The sequence below is a fragment of the Tachyglossus aculeatus genome, chromosome 2, assembly GCF_015852505.1.
Source record: "Tachyglossus aculeatus isolate mTacAcu1 chromosome 2, mTacAcu1.pri, whole genome shotgun sequence".
NCBI classification, from domain to species: domain Eukaryota; kingdom Metazoa; phylum Chordata; class Mammalia; order Monotremata; family Tachyglossidae; genus Tachyglossus; species Tachyglossus aculeatus.
In genome coordinates, this window is record NC_052067.1 from 5,000,813 (window position 1) to 5,023,025 (window position 22,213).

Genomic DNA, 22,213 nt, shown 5'->3' on the forward strand with positions numbered 1-22,213 from the left:
GGCCGCTGACCCCTAGCCCAAGTCCTGCCTCTTCTGCTCTCCCCACCTTTGAGAAAGAGGCAGCATGTCTCAGTGGCAAGAGCCCGGGCTTTGGATTCAGAGGACATGGGTTCAAATCATCATCATCAATCGTATTTATTGAGCGCTTACTATGTGCAGGGCACTGTACTAAGCGCTTGGGAAGTACAAATTGGCAAAATATAGAGACAGTCCCTACCCAACAGCGGGCTCACAGTCTAAAATCCCACCTCCGCCAACTGTCAGCTATGTGACTTTGGGCAAGTCACTTCACTTCTCTGGGCCTCAGTTCCCTCATCTGGAAAATGGGGATGAAGACGGCGAGCCCCCCCGTGGGACAACCCTGTAACCTCCCCAGCGCTTAGAACAGCGCTTTGCACATAGTAAGTGCTTAATAAATGCCATTATTATTATTATGGCTGAATTGTAGTTTCCAAGCGCTTAGTACAGTGCCCTGCACACAGTAAGCGCTCAATAAATATGACTGAATGAATGAGTGAATCAGGTTGGACACAGTCCATGTCTCACATGGGGCTCACCGCCTTAATCTCCATTTTACAGATGCGGGAACTGAAGCACAGAGAAGTGAGGTGACTTGCCCGAGGTTGTTTGAAAAGTTCCTGTTGAGTTTGATTGTGAGCCCCCCCATGGGACAACCTGATCACCTTGTAACCTCCCCAGCGCTTAGAACAATGCTTCGCACATAGTAAGCACTTCAGAAATACCACTATTATTATTATTATTATTTGAAGCATTATTAAAATCACACCTCCTTCAAAAGGCCTTCTCCGATTAAGCCCTCATTTCTCCTCACCACTCTCCTTTTTACATCATCTTTGCACTTGGATCTGTAGAGAAGCAGCTTGGCTTAGTGGATTAAGCACGAGTCTGGGAGACAGAAGGACCCATAATTTATTTATTTATCCGTTTATTTATGTATTTATATTAACTCCTGTCTCCCCCTCTAGACTGTAAGCTCGCTGTGAGCAGGAATTTGTCTATTTGTTGTTATATTGTGCTCTCCCAAGCATTCATTCATTCCAGCGTATTTATTGAGCGCTTACTGTGTGCAGAGCACTTAGTATAGTGCTTTGCACACAGTAAGCACTTATAAATATGATTGAATGAATGAACAGGTTCTAATCCCAGCTCTGCACTTGTCTGCTGTGTGACCTCGGGCAAGTCACTTCACTTCTCTGGGGCTCAGTTCCCTCATCCGTAAAATGGGAATTAAGACTCTGAGCCCAGTGTGGGACACGGACTAAGTGTCCAACCTGATTAGCTTGTATCTCCCCCGGCGCTTAGTACAGTGCTTGACACATAGAAAGCGTTTAACAAATATCATCACTATAGAGAAGCAGCAGTGGCTTAGTGGCAAGAGCCTGGGCTTGACAGTCAGAGGTCGTGGGTTCTAATCCTGGCTCCATCACTTGTCAGCTGTGTGACTTTGGGCAAGTCACTTAACTTCTCTGTGCCTCAATTGCCTAATCTGGAAAATGGGGATTAAGACTGTGAGCCCCATGTGGGACAACCTGATCACCTTGTACCTATCCCAGCGCTGAGAACAGTGATTGGCACATAGTAAGAGCTTAACAAATACCATTCTTCTTCTTCTTCTTCTTCTTATTACCCTTTAAGCCCTTGATAGTCACCCCGCCTCCAACCCCTCAGCATTTGACAGTACATTCTCTGCAGGGTCTCATTTTTTGTCAGTGTGAGGACTTAAAATAATAATAATAATAATGATGGCATTTGTTAAGCACTTACTATGTGTAAAGCACTGTTCTAAGCTCTGGAGGGGGATACAAGGTGATCAGGTTGTCCCACGGGGGCTCCCAGTCTTAATCCCCATTTTACAGATGAGGTCACTGAGGTGCAGAGAAGTGACTTGCCCAAGGTCACACAGCTGACAATTGGTGGAGCCGGAATTTGAACCCATGACCTCTGACTCTGAAGCCCGGGCTCTTTCCACTGAGCCACGCTGAGACTGTGAGCCCACTGTTGGGTAGGGACTGTCTCTATATGTTACCAACTTGTACTTCCCAAGCGCTTAGTACAGTGCTCTGCACACAGTAAGTGCTCAATAAATACGATTGATTGATTGATTCTCTAAAGCAGGTTCTCTTCTTCCTCCTGTCTGTCATTCCTTTCACAGCTGCCTTCCCTGTTAGATTGTAAGTTCTTTAAGGGCAGGGGCCATGTCTTCTCTCCCTTTATCAGCCTGTCAAATGTTTAGGGTGGTATTCTGTAGTAGTAGGGGTACATAATATGTCTGTTTATTGTTGTATTGTAGTCTCCCAAGCACTCAGTACAGTGCTCCGCATGCAGTAAGTGCTCAGTAAATACAGCTGAATGTACTGAGTGTTTGGATAGGGCAATACATTGTTAGGTCCTTGGGAAGTACGGCATTGTGAGGTAGAATATTTCCCATCCGCAAGAAGCTTACATTCTAAAGGAGGATACAACATTTTAACGAGGGGAGAAACAGAGTGGCTGAGTGGAAAGAGCCTGGACATTAGAGCCTGAGGACTGAGGTTCCAATCCCGGACTTCCCAAGCGCCTAGTACAGTGCTCTGCACACAGTAGGTGCTCAATAAATGCGATTGAACCAATGAATATTATTATTATTACTATTCCACCCGACCTCCCACAGCACCTGCATATATGTTTGTACATATTTATTACTCTATTTATTTATTTTACTTGTACATATTCATTCTATTTATTTTATTTTGTTATTTTGTTATTTTGTTTATTTTGTTTTGTTTATTTTGTTAATATGTTTTGTTTTGTTGTCTCTCTCCCCCTTCTAGACAGCGAGCCTGCTGTTGGGTAGGGGCCGTCTCTCTATGCTGCCAACTTGTACTTCCCAAGCACTTAGTACGGTGCTCTGCACACAGTAAGCGCTCAATAAATACGATTGAATGAATGAATGACTGCTGTGTGATCTTGAGCAAGTCATTTCACTTCTCCATGTCTCAGTTTTCTCATCCGTTGTTCTCCCTCCTGCTTAGACTGTGAGCCCCAAGTTGGGCAGGGACCGTGCCTGGCCTGAATATCTTATGTGTGCTCCATCATTTAGTACAGTTCTTGGCACAAAAAGTAAATACTTAACAAATGTCACAATTATCATTATTATTATTATCATCATCACCATTAAAGAGCACTGAAATATTTACAACTAGAAAGGTCAAATTCAGGCAAATAATGTTATAATAGTAATAATAATGATTGTGGAATTTGTTAAGTGCTTACTAGGTGCCAGCCACTATTCTAAGCGCCGGGGTGGATACAAGCAAATCGGGTTGGACACAGTCTCTGTCCCACATGGGCCTCACGGTCTTAATCCCCATTTTACAGATGAGGAAACTGAGGCACAGAGAGGTGAAGTGTCTTGCCCAAGGTCACAGAGCAGTCAGTCTAGTATTTACTGAGCAGTCAGTCACTGGCATTTACTGAGCGCCGACTGTGTGCCGAGAACTGTACTAAGGGCTCGGAAGAGTACAACACAACAACAAATAAACAATATGTCACACAGAGCCGGGATTAGAACCCAGATCCTTCCGACTCCCAGTCCCCTGCTCTACCCACTAAGCCATGCTGCTTCTCTCCACACCCGCATCATCAATCGTATTCATTGAGCGCTTACTGCGTGCAGAGCACTGTACTAAGCGCATCAGCCCTAAAGACGACGTAAATAAAATCCAAGTGCTCAAGTCGACTGAAGGGACGATACAGCTTGGGGGTACGTGGAAAACCGGTTGGAGGAGGTGGGAATTAAGGAGGGATCTGAAGGCGGGGAGAGGCTCCCCCTTTTAGACTGTGAGCCCACTGTTGGGTAGGGACTGTCTCTATATGTTGCCAATTTGTACTTCCCAAGCGCTTAGTACAGTGCTGTGCACATAGTAAGCGCTCAATAAATACGACTGATGATGATGATGATGATGAGAGCCACGGGGCGGGAGGGAATTCCAATCCGGGAGAACGGCAAGGCTGAGGGGATGGAGACTGTGAGCCCACTGTTGGGTAGGGACTGTCTCTATATGTTGCCAACTTGGACTTCCCAAGCGCTTAGTACAGTGCTCTGCACACAGTAAGCGCTCAATAAACACGATTGATGATGATGATGATGATGATGGAGGCGGCCGGAAGGCCGGCTTGGGAGCAACCGAGATGGCGACTCCAAGATGGCAACCGGTGAACGGTGGGAGCAGAGATGAGAGAGACAAGGAGGGGTCGGTTAGTACAGAGACAGTCCCTCGGGACACCCACTTACCAAGGAGCATCTACTCCACAGGCCCCACTCCGACATGACACAGTCCTCCGGACAGGGTAGTTTGCACTCTCTGGACCCCAGGGGCATCTCCTCCGGGTCACACAGGTAGTCCTCTACATGGTCTGAAGGCCCGTCCACCGTGTTCTGCATGCACCTGTGGGCGAACTCGGGCAGGTGAGGATGCGGACAATGGGAGCCGGGGGAGCCTCATTCATTCGCGCGTTCATTCAATCGTATTTATTGAGCGCTTACTGTGTGCAGAGCGCTGGACTAAGCGCTTGGGAGAGGGAAGGGGAAATTTATTAATTCATTTATTAATAAATAAATTATGTATTTATTTTATTTGTACATATCTATTCTATTTATTTTATTTTGTTAGTACGTTTGGTTTTGTTCTCTGTCTCCCCCTTTTAGACTGTGAGCCCACTGTTGGGGAGGGACTGTCTCTATATGTTGCCAATTTGGACTTCCCAAGCGCTTAGTACAGTGCTCTGCACATAGTAAGCGCTCAATAAATACGATTGATGATGATGATGACAGTAGAACAATGAACAGACACAAGGCCTACCCACACTGAGCTCACAGTCCACAGGGGGAGTAAGTACAAGCAGCCAGAAGCAGCGTGGCTCAGTGGAACGAGCCCGGGCTTTCGAGTCAGAGGTCATGGGTTCAAATCCCGGCTCCACCAATTGTCAGCTGTGTGACTTGGGGCAAGTCACTTCACTTCTCTATGCCTCAGTTACCTCATCTGTAAAATGGGGATTAAGACTGGGAGGCCCCCCCCGTGGGACAACCTGATCACCTCCTAACCTCCCCAGTACTTAGAACAGTGCTTTGCACATAGTGAGCGCTTAATAAATGCCATCGTTATTATTACCGTACCTCGTTCTCGCCTGTCCCGCCATCGACCCCCGGCCCACGTCATCCCCCGGGCCTGGAATGCCCTCCCTCTGCCCATCCGCCAAACTAGCTCTCTTCCTCCCTTCAAGGCCCTACTGAGAGCTCATCTCCTCCAGGAGGCCTTCCCAGACTGAGCCCCTTCCTTCCTCTCCCCCTCCTCCCCCCTCCATCCCCCCATCTTACCTCCTTCCCTTCCCCACAGCACCTGCATATATGTATATATGTTTGTACATATTTGTTACTCCATTTATTTATTTATGTATTTTACTTGTACATATCTATTCTATTTATTTTATTTTGTTAGTATGTTTGGTTTTGTTCTCTGTCTCCCCCTTTTAGACTGTGAGCCCACTGTTGGGTAGGGACTGTCTCTATATGTTGCCAACTTGTACGTCCCAAGTGCTTAGTACAGTGCTCTGCACACAGTAAGCGCTCAATAAATACGACTGATGATGATGATGATTATTATTATTATTACAAGCAAATCTGGTTGGTCCCAGTCCCTGTCCCACATGGGGCTCACAGTTGCAATCATTTTACAGAGGAGGGAACTGAGGCAAGGTAAGTGAGAAGCAGCATGGTGTAGTGAGAAGCAGCTGAGCCCCCTCCTTCCTCTCCCCCTTCTCCCCCTCTCCATACCCCCATCTAACCTCCTTCCCCTCCCCACAGCACCTGTATATATGTATAAATGTTTGACATATTTATTACTCTATTTATTTTACTTGTACATATTTATTCTATTTATTTTATTTTGTTAATATGTCTTGTTTTGTTGTCTGTCTCCCCCTTCTAGACTGTGAGCCTGCTATTGGGTAGGGACTGTCTCTATATGTTCCCAATTTGCACTTCTCAAGCACTTAGTACAGTGCTCTGCACACAGTAAGCGCTCAATAAATACGATTGAATGAATGAATGAAAGCAGCAGGGGGAGTGAATAGAGCATGGGCTTGGGAGTCAGCAGGCCCTGGGTTCTAATCCCTACTCCACCACTCATCTGCTGTGTGACCTTGGACCAGTCACTTCATTTCTCTGGGCCTCAGATGTGAAACGGAGATTGAGACTGTGAGCCCCACTGGGAACAGGGAACTGTGTCCAAACCGATTTGCTCGTACCCACCCCAGTGCTTAGTGCAGTACCCGGCACATAGAAAGCGCTTAATAAATACCATAATTATTATTATTAAGGAGAAATTGAGTGACTTGCTAAACATAACACAGCAGGCAAGTGACAGAGCCAGGATTAGAAGCCATCTCCTTCCGGCTCCCAGGCCTGGGCCACACTGGGTCCTTCCCCATCACGCCATTCATCCCGACATCCAAAACATCCCTGTGGGAAAAAGCAATGCTTTCTTTCAAGGAGGCACCCTCAAGGGTCTTTGCCCTGGCTCGCTTCACCCCTTTCCTTCATCCTGCTTCCTCAGATGATACCGTTAATTTACCCATGTCCAAGGACCAGTTTGAGATTACCCATTCATTCCTTCACTCATATTTATTGAGCGCTTACCATGTGCAGAGCACTGTACTAAGCGCTTGGAAAGTATATTACAGCAATAAAGAGCGACAATCTCTGCCCACAACGGGCTCACGGACTGGGGGCGGGAGGGAGAGGGTGTCCCTGAAGGAATTCCACTTTAGGAGCTCTCTTTAACCACCTGTAACCTTTTTCCCCTTCCCTCAGTCATAGAGCCAATGATTTGTACTTCCCAAGCGCTTAGTCCAGTGCTCCGCACACAGTAAGTGCTCAATAAATACGATTGAATGAATAAGCAGCACTCCCTGACCCAGACCAGACACGGTTTATATTGTCCTTCTGTCGGCATTCATTCATTCAATCATATTTTCTGCACGCTTACTGTGTGCAAAGCACTGTACTAAGCGTTTGGGAGAGTACAATATAGCGACAAGCAGACACATTCCTGCCCACCACGAGCTCACAGTCAAGCGGGGGAGACAGACACTGAATATAAATAAATGAATAGATAAATAAGTAAATAGTAGCTGTTGTAGTAGTAGTAGCAGCAGCAGTATAAGTGAAATAATAATAATAATAGCAATAATTAAGGTATTTGTTAAGCATTTACTATGTGCCAGGCACTGTGCTAAGTGCTGGGGTAGATACAAGCAATGCTTGGAACGCTCTGTCTTACAATTTATTTTCATCCTTGTCATTTCTTTGAGCCCTTTCTGCGGAAAATGGTTTAATCAATCAATCAATCAATCGTATTTATTGAGCGCTTACTGTGTGCAGAGCACTGTACTAAGCGCTTGGGAAGCACAAGTTGGCAACATATAGAGACGGTCCCTACCCAACAGTGGGCTCACAGTCTAAAATTCACAGTCCTGGGATTATAATAGAATACTGTCTGACTTTCACCATCAGCACATAACTATCGGGCCTGAGAGTCAGAAGGACCTGGGTTCTAATCCTGGCTCTGCCACATGTCTGCCCCCCTCACCCCAAATGCCCCTCCATATCTAATTTGATTAGCACGGAGGTTGTGTGACCTTGGGGTAAGTCACTTCTTTACCTCATCTGGAAAATGGGGATTGAATGGCCAAATGGATGCCATTTTATCCAGGAATGTAGTGGAGAACCCTAACTTTTTTCAATAGAATTTATGATTATGCTTATGATGTGTCAGGCACTTACTACCTTACTCTCCCCCCCTGCCCTTCAAAGCCTTATTGAAGGCCACCTCCTCCAAGAGGCCTTCCCTGACTAAATCCTCCTTTCCTCTTCCTCCACTCCCTTCTGCGTCCCCTCAACTCGCTCCCTTTGTTCATCTCCCCCTCCCAGCCCCACACTGCTTATGTCCACATCTTTAATTTTTCTTTTTATATTAATGTCCGTCTCCCCCTCTAGGCTGTAAGCTTACTGTGGGCAGAGAATGTGTCTGTTTATTGTCCTATTATACTTTCCCAAGTGCTTAGCAGAGTGCTCTGCACACAGCAAGCACTCAATAAATATGACATTAAATACAACTGACAGATTACTAAATCCTGGGGTAGGAACAGATAAATCAAGTTGGACACAGACCCTGCTCTTCACCGCCACTTTTTACAGATAAGGCAACTGAGGCACGGAGAAGTGAAGTGATTTGCACAGCGGACAAGTGGCGGAGCTGGAATTAGAACCCAGGTCCTTCTGATTCCCAGGCCCGGGCTCCACACACTAGGCCACGCTGCTTCTCTAACCTTCGGAGGCAAAGCCCTGAAGCGAGAGAAAGTTGGACGCCGGATGAATTTCCTTCCCCTGCCTGAATGGGAAAATCGAAGCAAGGCTTTTGATCTCATTAAAACTCCTCACACAGTGGCCTCAAAGGATCGCCTTTCGCTCTGGCTGCTGGGGGTCAGGACAGAAGTCACCCTTTGAAAAGAAAATGAAAATTGCCACCTTCTCTGAGGGCAGCCCCAACTTTGTGGGTGGCATCTCTTTTCTCCCACGGTTTATAATTTCACAAGCTCTGCAAAGTTCGCTTCTCATCAGGACCCGGGAGCCCCGAGCTTCCAACTTCAACCGCTCGCGAGGGCTGGAGACTCCTCTCATTTGACAAACCGACAATGTACACATCATCATCATCATCAATTGTATTTATTGAGCGCTTACTGTGTGCAGAGCACTGTACTAGGCGCTTGGGAAGTACAAATTGGCAACATATAGAGACTCACCCGCCTGTGCGTTACAAATCCGCGGGACTCTCCCGCCCTGCTCATCTGGGTCCCCGGGGAGCTCACCGGCCTTTCATTACAGAAGGGCTGAGCTTGAGGTTGAATTTATCCGCTCTCATGCACCAAGAGAGTGTTTGGATTTTGGGTTTAGGACAAAAGGGGAATCTTTCGGACCCCTTCGCTCGCTGGCATGGATTGGTTTCCTGTTTTCCTCCCAGAAAATCGGAGCCCGCGGGTTAATCCTCCGGCTTTCTTCCTTCAGGAGAAAGAGCTGTGGCACCAAGAGGATCGATTTCGAGATGTGGCCTGTCCCCAGTTTCACTGTAGACAGAAGGAACTAATACTACTACTGCAACAGCTACTAGAGCTGCCATTAGATTGTAAGCCTGTTGTGGGCAGGCACTGTCTCTCCTTATCCTTGCGGTTCCATCCTTGGAACCTTATCCTTGGAAAGCACTGTACTTTCCAAGTGCTTAGTACAGTGCTCTGCACACGGTAAGCGCTCAATAAATACAATCGAATGAGTGAATGAATGAATGCTACTACTACTACTGAGGCTACTACTACAGAAGCAGCGAGGCTCAGTGGAAAGAGCCCGGGCTTTGGAGTCAGAGTTCATGGGTTCGAATCCCGGCTCCGCCAACAGTCAGCTGTGTGACTTTGGGTAAGTCACTTAACTTCTCTGGGCCTCCGTTACCTCATCTGTAAAATGGGGATGAAGACTGTGAGCCCCCCGTGGGACAACCTGATCACCTTGTAACCTCCCCAGCGCTTAGAACAGTGCTTTGCACATAGTAAGCACTTAATAAATGTGGTTCCATCCTTGGAACCTTATCCTTGGAAAGCACTGTACTCTCCAAGTGCTTAGTACAGTGCTCTGCACACGGTAAGCGCTCAATAAATACAATCGAATGAGTGAATGAATGAATGCTACTACTACTACTGAGGCTACTACTACAGAAGCAGCGAGGCTCAGTGGAAAGAGCCCGGGCTTTGGAGTCAGAGTTCATGGGTTCGAATCCCGGCTCCGCCAACTGTCAGCTGTGTGACTTTGGGTAAGTCACGTCACTTCTCTGGGCCTCCGTTACCTCATCTGTAAAAGGGGGATTAAGACTGTGAGCCTCCCCGTGGGACAACCTGATGACCTTGTAACCTCCCCAGCGTTTAGAACAGTGCTTTGCACATAGTAAGCACTTAATAAATGCCATTATTATTATTACTTCTACTGCTGCTGATCTGCAAAGTGGGGATTCAATACCTGTTCTCCCCCCGCTCAGATTATTAGCCCCATGTAGGAAGCAGCATGGCCTAGTGGATAGAGCCCAGGCCTGGGAGTGAAAGGACCTGGGTTCTAATCCCAGCTCTGCCACTTATCTGCTGGGAGACCTTGGGCATGTCACTTCCCTTCTCCCTGCCTCAGTTCTCTCATCTGTAAAACGGGTTTAAGACCGGGAGCCCCACGTGGGACACGGACTGTGTCCAACCTGATTAACAAGCATTTATCTTAGCGTGTAGTGCAGTGTTGGGCACTGTAAGAAACAGCGCACAAGAGAAGTAGCGCTTAACAAATACCATAAATAATGATAATTCTAATTCTGGTATTTGTTAAGATCTTACTAGGTGCCAGGAACTGTCCTAAGTGCTGGGGTGGTTACAAACACAAAGGGCGACAGTTACTACTGCATCATTAGAGCAGTGCTTGGCACATAGTAAGCACTTAATAAATGCCATCATTGTTATTATTATTAACAAATACCATCATTATTATTATTATGTGCAGGAAAAGATGGCCCCTTGCCGCCCCATTGCATCTGTTAACCACAATTCCTGACGCTGCTTGCGTCTCTCCCTCCTAGTGTCCCGCTCATTCATTCATTCAATCGTATTTATTGAGCGCTTACTGTGTGCAGAGCACTGTACTAAGCGCTTGGGAAGTACAAGTTGGCAACATATAGAGGCGGTCACAGCGGGCTCTTCCCATCCCGAGGATTATAGGACGCATGATCACAATACTCTGATCATCCGTGATCTGATCACAATACTCTTCCGGACATGAAAACTCCCAGGAAGGAAGGAAGCGGATGAGGAAATGGACAATTCCTTTGCCCCCTGGCTTTGTACCCTCTGAATTCCTGGGGATGGTCCAGTTCTGAGCGCTTTTTCCCCCGGCTCCCGCTCCCTTCCGCATCGTCTTTACACTTGGATCTGTGACCTTTGACCCTTTGATATTTCCCCCCACCCCCAGCCCCACTACACTTTCATTCATTCAATCGTATTTATTGAGCGCTTACTGTGCGCAGAGCACTGTACTAAGCGCTTGGGAAGTACAAGTCGGCAACAGAGAAGCAGCGTGGTTCAGGGGAAAGAGCCCGGGCTTTGGAGTCAGAGGTTATGGGTTCAAATCCCTGCTCCGTCAATTGTCAGCTGTGTGACCTTGGGCAAGTCACTTCATTTCTCTGGTCCTCAGTTCCCAATCTGTCAAATGGGGATGAAGACTGTGAGTCCCCCGTAGGACAACCTGATCACCTTGTAACTTCCCCAGCGCTTAGAACAGTGCTTTGCACATAGTATGCGCTTAATAAATGCCATTATTATTATTATTATATAGAGACGGTCCCTATTTATGCACATATCATTAAATTATTTATTATAAATAACTTATATATGTTCATGTCTGTTTCCCTCTCTAGACTGGAAACTCGTTATGGACAGGGACTGTGTCCACTAATTCTGTTGGATTGTCCTCTTCCAAGCGCTTAGTACAGCACCTTGTACATAACAAGCAGCAGCTCGGCCTAGTGGATCGAGTGTGGGTCTTCTAGACTGTGAGCCCACTGTTGGGTAGGGACCGTCTCTATATGTTGCCAACTTGGACTTCCCAAGCGCTTAGTACAGTGCTCTGCACACGGTAAGCGCTCAATAAATACGATTGAATGAATGAATGAAAGGACCTGGGTTCTAATCCCGGCTCCACCACTGTCTGCTGTGTGACTTTGGGAAAGTTACTTCACTTCTCTGGGCCTCTGTGACCTCATCAGTAAAATAGGGGTTAGGACTCTGAGCCCCACGTTGGACCGTGTCCAATCTCATTAGTGCTCATACAGTGCTCTGCACATAGTAAGCGCTCAATAAATACGATTGATTGATTGATTGATTAGCTTGGATCCATCCCAGCGCTTAGTACAGTGCCTGGCAGGGAGCACGCACTTGACAAATACCATGAAATCAACCAACCAAAGAACAGAGCCCTACTAAGAGCTCACCTCCTCCAGGAGGCCTTCCCAGACTGAACGCCCTCCTTCCTCTCCCCCTCCTCCCCCTCTCCATCACCCCGTCTTACCTCCTTCCCCTCCCCACAGCACCTGTATATATGTATATATTTTGCACAGATCTATTACTCTCTTTATTTATTTTACTTGTATATATTTATTCTATTTATTTTATTTTGTCAATATGTTTTGTTTTGTTCTCTGTCTTTCCGTTCTAGACTGTGAGCCCGCTGTTGGGTAGGGACCGTCTCTAGATGTTGCCAACTTGGACTTCCCAAGCGCTTAGTACAGTGCTCTGCACACACTAAGCACTCAATAAATACAATTTAATGAAATGAATGAATGTGTATATGTTTGCACCTATTTATTACTCTTTATTGATTTTATTTGTACATATTTATTCTATTTCTTTTATTTTGTCAATATGTTTTGTTTTGCTCTCTGTCTCCCGCTTCTAGACTGTGAGCCCGCTGTTGGGTAGGGACCGTCTCTAGATGTTGCCAACTTGGACTTCCCAAGCGCTTAGTACGGTGCTCTGCACACAGTAAGCACTCAATAAATACAATTTAATGAAATGAATGAATGTGTATATGTTTGCACCTATTTATTACTCTTTATTGATTTTATTTGTACATATTTATTCTATTTCTTTTATTTTGTCAATATGTTTTGTTTCGCTCTCTGTATCCCCCTTCTAGACTGTGAGCCCGCTGTTGGGTAGGGACCGTCTCTAGATGTGGCCAACTTGGACTTCCCAAGCGCTTAGTACGGTGCTCTGCACACAGTAAGCGCTCAATAAATAATACAACTGAATGAATGACCGCGTCCAATCTCATTAGCTTGGATCCATCCCAGCGCTTAGTACAGTGCCTGGCACGGAGCACGTGCTCGACAAATCCCATAAAACCAACCAACTGATGACCAATAAGTGCTCAATAGATGCCATCGGTTGATGGAGTTTTTGGGTTACCTCACTTTTCGGGTCTGGACGCCCTCTCCGCAGTTGTCCTTCATGTCCACCACGGTCACCTTGCAGACGCTCCAGGGCTCGGCGATCCAGATGTACTGGCCGCAGTCGCTGTGACACGGGACGACTTCATACACCTGGAAACCGGACCCCCCGCCCACCCACCGTAAGTATGAAGGCCGAGTCGATCCCCCCTCCGCGGGGTCGGAGTGGGGCCTATGACCGCCGGCCACGGGGAGGACGAGGGTGATGGATCCACAACAGAGGGGAGACCGGGGGGTTTCATTTTCTAGCCTGTGAGCCCACTGTTGGGTAGGGACCGTCTCTATATGTTGCCAACTTGGACTTCCCAAGCGCTTAGTACAGTGCTCTGCACACAGTAAGCGCTTAATAAATGCGATTGAATGAATGAATGAGTGCGGAGGGCTGATGGAGCAGGGGTCTCGTGGGAGACTGCAAGACGGCACGGACCGACAGGACGCCTACCAAGACTTAACAAGCCGTTAGACTATGAGCCCACTGTTGGGCAGGGACCCTCTCTATATGGTGCCAACTTGGACTTCCCAAGCGCTTAGTACAGTGCTCTGCACCCAGTAAGCACTCAATAAATACGATTGAATGAATGAATGAATGAATTAGGACCCTCCCTGGAGACTAGGGAATGGCAAGCTTATCATTCATTCCATTGTATTTACTGAGCGCTTACTGTGTGTTGCCAACTTGTACTTCCCAAGCGCTTAGTACAGTGTTCAGTGGAGCCGGGATTTGAACCCATGACCTCTGACTCCAAAACCCGGGCTCTTTTCACTGAGCCACGCTGCTTCTCACGCTGCTTAGAGTAATATAGTACTTTACATATAATAGCTTCTCATTCATTCATTCATTCAATCGTATTTATTGAGCGCTTACTGTGTGCAGAGCACTGTACTAAGCGCTTGGGAAGTACAAGTTGGCAACATATAGAGACAGTCCCTACCCAACAGCGGGCTCACAGTCTAGAAGGGGCAGACAGACAACAAAACAAAAAAAGGTTCTCAATAAATGACACTGACCGATTGATTCTACTCCAGTGCTTAGCGCTGTGCTTGACAAAATACCACTATGATTATTATTATTATTGTCATTTTCCCCCCACCGCTAGTATTTTGTATGAAGTTTGCACCTCCAAGTACTAAAATATTTATTTCCTGGGTGTAACTGGAGTATAACAAATAACCAGGCAGTACAGCCAGGAAACTGTGTGCGGAGCACTGTACTAAGCGCTTGGGAAGTGCAACCACTAGCTCCCCAGAATGCACTGTGTTCTGCAGGAGGAGGACCTTTCGGGGGGTCGCTTGACATCACTCTGAGAAAACCATGGCAAAGCCCAGCAGAGGGAAATCTGTCCCGCCTCTGAATGGACACCAAACCAAGGTCATCCTCAAATCACCCATTCATTGATTCAATTGTATTTACTGAGCGCTTACTGTGTGCAGAGCACTGTACTGAGCGCTTGGGAAGTACAAGTTGGCAACATGTAGAGACAGTCGCTACCCAACAGTGGGCTCCCAGGAAGCAGTGTGGCCTAGCGAGTGAATAGAGCTCAGGCCTGGCCGTCAGAAGGACCTGGGTTCAAATCCCACCTCCGCCGCTTGTCTGCCACGTGACCTTAAGCACGACACTTCACTTCTCTGTGCCTCAGTTTCCTCATCTGCAAAACGGGGATTAAGCCTGTAAACTCCATGTTTGACGGGGACTGTGTCCAACCTGATTTTTTTTGGTGTCTACCCCAGCGCTTAGTCCATAGTATAGTAAGCATTTAACGCAACCCATAAAAAAAGGTCATCTCCCTTTGGATATGGTTCAAACCCCGGCTCCGCCACTTGTCACCTGTGTGACTCTGGGCAAGTCACTTCACTTCTCTGGGCCTCAGTTACCTCATCTGTAAAATGGGATTAAAACTGTGAGCCCCCCGTGGGACAACCTGATCACCTTGTAACCTCCCCAGCGCTTAGAACAGTGCTTTGCACATAGTAAGCGCTTAATAAATGCCATCATTATTATTATTATTATTATTATCATCCCTCCCAAGAAGAATCTCAGAGGCCAGCTATGGCCCCTCAGGCAGGTGAAGACAGGAATCAAAACCAACTTGTACTTCCCAAGCGCTTAGTACAGTGCAGTGCACACAGTAAGCGCTCAATAAATACGATTGAATGAATGAATGAGTGAAAATGGTGGCCCACCACTGGGCTGAAGGAGAGGGGCACCGATAGGAGGTTGAATCTTACCTGAGCCTAGAGAGAGCAGGAACAGGAACAGGAACAAAGGAACAAAGGGAGAGAAAGCAGAGAGAGCCGTCAATAACTTGGGAAAAAACACATGAACCATTGGGTATCAGTCAGTCAGACAGTCAATAGCATTTATTGAGTGCTTTCAATGTGCAGAGTACTGAACTAAGCGCTCAGGAGAGTTACAACATACAACAATAGAGAAGCAGCTTGGCCCAGTGGATAGAGCCCAGGCCTGGGAATCAGAAGGACCTGGGTTTTTTTTAAAATTTTCTTTAATAATAATAATAATAATAATAATAATGATGATGATGACATTTGTTAAGTGCTTACTATGCACAAAACACTGCTGTAAGTGCTGGGGAGGATATAAGGTTGTCCCACGGGGGGCTCACAGTCTTCATCTCCATTTGACAGATGAGGGAACTGAGGCCCAGAGGAGCGAAGTGACTTGCCCAAAGTCACCCAGCTGACAGTTGGCGGAGCCGGGATTTGAACCCATGACCACTGACTCCAAAGCCCTGGCTCTTTCCACTGAGCCACGCTGGTTCTAACTCCGGCTCTGCCACTTGTCCACGGGGTGACCTTGGGTGAATCATTTCACTTCTCTGGCCTCAGTCCCCCATCTGTAAAATGGAGATTAAGATTGTGAAGACCATAAGGGACAGGGCCTCTGTCCAACCTGATTATCTCAGAGAAGCAGCGTGGCTCAGTGGAAAGAGCCCGGGCTTGGGAGTTGGAGGTCATGGGTTCAAATCCCCACTCCGCCAATTGTCAGCTGGGTGACTTTGGGCAAGTCACTTCACTTCTCTGTGCCTCAGTTCCCTCATCTGTAAAATGGGGATTAAGACTGTGAGCCCCCCGTGGGACAACCTGATCACCTTGTAACCTCTCCAGTACTTAGAATTGTGCTTTGCACATAGTAAGCACTTAATACCATCATCATTACTATCTTGTACTTCCCAAGCGCTTAGTACAGTGCTCTGCACATAGTAAGCACTTAATAAATACCATCATCATTATTATCTCCTACTTCCCAAGCACTTAGTACAGTGCTCTGCACACAGTAAGCACTCAATAAATACGACTGAACAAATCTCATATCTACCCTAGAGCTTAGGATAGTGCCTGGCACGTAATAAGCAATTAACAAATACCATATTCATTCATTCATTCAATCGTATTTATTGAGCACTTACTGTGTGCAGAGCACTGTACTAAGCACTTGGGAAGTACAAGTTGGCAACATTTAGAGACGATCCCTACGCAACAGTAGGCTCACAGTCTAGAAATAAAAGAAAATAACAGACACAGTCCCTGCCCACAACAAATTTACAGTCTAGAGGGGACAAAGGGTTTTATGTTTGTTTGTTGTGGCAGGGAATGTGTCTGTTCATTGTACATTGTACGTTGTATATTGTACTCTCCCAAGTGTTTAGAACAGTGCTTTGCACACAGTAAATGCTCGATAAGTACGATTGAAGGAATGAAGAAATGAAATGGCTGAGGGAACAAAGCAGCCCCCTCCCCTCTCAGGCCTCTACTAGGGGATGGGAGCAGTCCGACCATGGCTCGGAAGCGGCACCCTTGTCCTCGGGGCCGGGATTGGCCGCGGCTTTGGAGGATCATTGTCCTTCTAAGAGTTGGCTTCTTGGATGTCCGGTTGAATGAAGACTTGCCTTTTGGGAATGTCCGTATACACACAAACACACACACACACTTCCACCATCTGTGGAGGATCGCTGTCCTTCTCAGAGTTGGCTTCTTGGCTGGCCGGTTGAATGAAGACTTGCCTTTTGGGAATATCCGTATACACACAAACACACACACACACACTTCCACCACCTGAAAGACCCTCTTTCAGAGTCTTCCTCAGGCCCGGAAGCCGGGAGCAATTCCGTGCGGCGATGACGATCCCCAGGGACAAGATCTCCGGCCCCCCCAGGACCGCAACCCTCCCGCAATCTGGGCTGGGGTCGGCAGTGACGGTGGTTGTCTGTGATTCCCAGGATTATTGGGGCGTCCGGAGCTGGGAGAGACACTAGAAAGCGGCAGCAGTCCATGGATGTTGGTGTCGGGAGCCTTCCTGAGCCTGTCCTCCCAGCAGGAGCCGGGGATGCTCGCCGAAGAGGAAGGGCAAGCGTGGAAAACCACTTTCTTTATGGAAAAGCCACCCACTGAGAAATGCCCAGCGCTCAGAACAGTGCTTTGCACATAGTAAGCACTTAACAAATACCATCATCATTAAATGCAGAATTATTCCACAACCATTATTCATTCAACCGTATTTATTGAGCGCTCACTGTGTGCAGAGCACTGCACTAAGCGCTTGGGAAGTACAAATCGGCAACATATAGAGACGGTCCCTACCCAACAACGGGCTCAGGTTTTCAATGGTTCAGTAGGACACATACACAAACACAAGCACACACACAACACACACTACTGGAAAAAAGCAGCATGGCCTAGTGGATAGAGCACCGGCTTGGGACTCAGAGAACCTGGGTTCTAATTCCGGCTCTGCCGCTCGTCTGCTGTGTGACCTTGGATAGGTCACTTCAGTCAGTCAGTCAATCCACTGTATTTATTGAGCACTTACTGTCTGCAGAGCACACACCTCTCTGTGCCTCGGTTACCTCAGTTACCGGAAGATGGGGATTAAGATTGTGAGCCCCAAGTGGGACATGCACCGTGTCCACCCTGATTAGCTTCTATCTCTCCCAGCACTTAGTACAGCGCCTGGCACATAGTAAGTGCTTAACAAACACTCATCTCTAGATATCTTGTTTACAGTGCTCTGCGCACAGTAAGCGCTCAATAAATACGATTGAATGAACGTAGTCAGGGATGTGTCTGTTTGTTTTTATACTGTACTCTCCCATGTGCTTAGTACAGTGCTTTGCATACAGTAAGTGCACAATAAATTCGATTGAATGAAATACTGTAAAAAGAAGCCACTGGGTTAGAGTGATTCAGGGCCCTTTTTGTAGGCAAAATACTTTTTAATCCTAAATCCCTTGCTACACAAATTTGCTATCGAAGCTCGCTTTGAATTTCTTTCAACCCCAACCACTTATTTTTGTCTAATCTCGGCCCCAAACGAGCACGATGAAGCTCAGCTATAATATTTATTTTGTGAAGTAGGAAGCCACATAATCTCTCCCTGGTCTTATCAAATCCCCTCTAGGAGCTCTGGAAAATATCACGCCTGATTTCAACTCCAAATAAGAAGCCAGACATGCACCTGAGCCAGACAGAGGTCCAAATTCATCTGAAAGGCAGGATGGAGAGTTCAGAGGTGGTAAATTGCAGTCGGGTGAAAGCAAAAACGAAACAAAACAAAACCCCGGGGCACTTTCATAGCTTGGACCTTCCCGCTTCACGGAGCAGCTCGGGGGGATTTTTTCCAACCAACCTGCTCATTTCTTCGCCCTTTCTGATTTAAGCTGAGGTGGCACGAGAGGATAATTGGAGTCTCTGTCCCCCTGAGAGTTTAGCCATTAAGGCCCGGAAAAATCTGGGATTTGGCTGAGCGGTGGGGAAGAGAAAGGGGAGGGAGGTGGAGAGGAGAGAGGAGGATTGTTGTGGAGAGCACCAACCTGCTCATTTCTCCACCCTTTCTGATTTAAGCTGAGGTGGCATGAGAGGATAATTGGAGTCTCTGTCCCCCTGACAGTTTAACCATTAAGGCCTGGAAAAATCTGGGATTCGGCTGAGCGGTGGGGAAGAGAAAGGGGCAGGAGGCGGAGAGGAGAGAGGAAGATTGTTGTGGAGGGCACCAACCTGCTCATTTCTCCACCCTTTCTGATTTAAGCTGAGGTGGCATGAGAGGGTAATTGGAGTCTCTGTCCCCCTGACAGTTTAACCATTAAGGCCTGGAAAAATCTGGGATTTGGCTGAGCGGTGGAGAAGAGAAAGGGGCGGGAGGTGGAGAGGAGAGAGGAGGATTGTTGTGGAGAGCACCAACCTGCTCATTTCTCCACCCTTTCTGGTTTAAACTGAGGTGGCACGAGAGGATAATTGGAGTCTCTTTCCCCCTGAGATTTTAACTATTAAGGCCCGGAAAAATCTGGGATTCGGCTGAGCGGTGGGGAAGAGAAAGGGGCGGGAGGCGGAGAGGAGAGAGGAGGATTGCTGTGGACCCAAAGGGTGTGAATGGGCGAGGGTCCCCAATCTAGGCCCTGTCCTGGAGTGCAGTTGTGTCCCAGTGACAACACACACACACAAACACATAGAGACAGGGAAGGTTTGTCTTCTAGACTGTGAGCCCGCTGTCGGGTAGGGACCATCTCTATATGTTGCCAACTTGTACTTCCCAAGCGCCTAGTACAGTGCTCTGCACACAGTAAGTGCTCAATAAATACGACTGAATGAATGAGAGCCATCTCCATGAGTTGTGGCCAGAGCTGCTTTGGTCAGAGGTTAGGGAGTATCAGCCAATGACACGAGTCATTTCAGGGGGTGTCACTGAGGGCACAGGGGTGGGAGTTGGCAGGACTGGGGGGTAGGGGGTGCAGGGGAAGGTGCCCCTTACATGGAGGCTCTAGGCACCTGCCCCAACCCACAGAGCAGCTGGAGGCCATCCAATATGGGCCCAAAGTCACGGCCGAGGGGGACATTCTTCATCAGATCAGTGGTTTGGGAGGTCGCTCCTCTCCCCCCCTCATCGCGTGACCCTCCGCCTAACACGTGCGGTCTCAGAGACACCCTTTGGCCCCTTAATCTGCAGCATCCCTGCTGAAGGCGGGCCGGATGGGAGCACGCGTTCTCTCGGCTGGGAATACCTGGCTTCTGTGAATAGTCAATTAGTCAAGAATTGGCCGGGAATGCTCAATAGGCTAGGAATTCCCAATTGGCTTCCCAGCCAATACCAATATCCAGCCAATACTGAATACCCAGTGGACTAGGAATACCCAATCGGTCGGGAATATCCAATGGGGTAGGAATATCTGATCAGCGTGACTATTCAACGGGCTAGGAAGACACGAATGTCTGGGAATGCCCAACAGCCTAGGAATACCCAATCAGCAAGGCATAGTGGATAGAGCCCGGGCCTAAGAGTCAGAAGGTCATGGGTTCTAATCCCGGCTCCGCCACTTGTCTGCTGTGTGACCTGGGGCAAATCACTTCACTTCTCTGGGCCACAGTTGCCTCATCTGGAAAATGGGGATTAAGACTGTGAGCCCCACGTGGGACAACCTGACTACCCTGTATCTACAGTGCTTGGCACAAAGGAAGCACTTAACAGATATCATAATTAGTACTGTTACTATATCCAATAGGCTAGGAATATGCAATTGGCTGGGAATACCCAAAGGGCTAGGGATACCTGACTGGCTGTGAATATCCAATTGGCTAGGAATAGCTGATTGGCTGGGAATACGCGATTGGCTGGGAATACCCAAAGGGCTAGGGATACCTGACTGGCTGCGAATATCCAATGGGCTAGGAATAGCTGATTGGCTGGGAATACGTGATTGGCTGGGAATATCCAATGGGATAGGAATACCTGATCTGGCGATGGAGATACTGACTCCCCCTCCCCACCCCCCCGCACCTTACCTCCTTCCCCTCCCCACAGCACCTGTATATATGTATATATGCTTATACATATTTATTACTCTATTTATTTTATTTGTACATATTTATTCTATTTATTTTATTTTGTTAATATGTTTTGTTTTGTTGTCTGTCTCCCCCTTCTAGACTGTGAGCCCACTGTTGGGTAGGGACCGTCTCTATATGTTGCCGACTTGTACTTCCCAAGCGCTTAGTACAGTGCTCAGCACACAGTAAGCGCTCAATAAATACGATTGAATGAATGAATGAATGAATGGCGGGAATGCCCAATAGATTAAGAATGGATTTCCAATGGGGAATACCCAATGGAATCCCCATGGGATGGGAATTCTCCAGTGGGCTAGGAATTGGCAATGGGATGGGCATCCCCCAAGGGTCCAGGTTTGGGCGATGGGATGGGAACGAGCAAGGGTCTTGGAGCTGGCTGTCTTTTAGACTGTGAGCCCACTGTTGGGTAGGGACTGTCTCTATCTGCTGCCAACTTGTACTTCCCAAGTGCTTAGTACAGTGCTCTGCACACAGTAAGCACTCAATAAATACGATTGATGGTGATGATGGGCTGGCGATGGGGTGAGGCGGGGCAGGGCGTGTCGAGTGGGGCCTACCTGGTTGACGTGGTCGAGTTTGGGGCAGGGCCTGCCTCCGTGGTAGGGCTTCTCGCGCAGCCACTTGGAGCGAACCTTGACGCCGCTCCCGCAGGACTTGCTGCAACGCGACCAGGTGGACCACTCGCTCAGCTTGCAGTCCGCCGGGCAGGGGAGGATGCAGGCCTCTTCGATGTACCCTGAGGAGGGCCGGGGGGGGGGGAGCCGGCCCGAGGGCACAAAACCAAATTCCCACTCAGCAGCCTGCCAGTGCCAAGCGAGCCTTCCCTGAGAGGCGCTTGGTGTTCCCTCGACGGGATCGCATGGGCCCGGGGATTTCCGCACCATCAAGGAAGGGGTGGGGAGCTATCTCCTGACCCCAAGCGCCCGGTGCCCTCGTCTGTGGTGGCCATGGGCCCCCCACCTGCCCCCACCTGTCCCCACATGGTGGCCATCATGACGGTTGACGTCTAAGCCACTGGAAGTGGCCTCCTGCCTCAGTGTCCCACACCCTCCTCGACGACCCCTTCCAACCCCAGGCTGTGTGTGAGGCAAGTTGGCTGACACCGACCACCATCCTCCCACCCAGCCCCCAAAACATCCTGGTGAGTGGATGTGCAAAGCACTGTTCTAAGCACTGGGGGGATACAAGGTGATTAGGTTGTCCCACATGGGGCAACA

The 22,213-nt window shown here is 48.0% G+C and overlaps 1 protein-coding gene across 1 annotated transcript in view; it reads right to left on the reverse strand.

Annotated features, from left to right (window-relative positions):
- Positions 1-22,213, reverse strand: part of THSD7A (thrombospondin type 1 domain containing 7A) — a 329,576-nt gene that overhangs the window by 42,890 nt on the left and 264,473 nt on the right. The window contains exons 14-17 of the mRNA XM_038770315.1: positions 21,554-21,732; positions 15,369-15,374; positions 13,102-13,235; positions 4,295-4,448 (exon numbers count right to left, since the gene is read on the reverse strand). Coding sequence (XP_038626243.1) covers positions 4,295-4,448; positions 13,102-13,235; positions 15,369-15,374; positions 21,554-21,732 — 473 coding nt within the window. The remainder of the gene's footprint in view (positions 1-4,294; positions 4,449-13,101; positions 13,236-15,368; positions 15,375-21,553; positions 21,733-22,213) is intronic.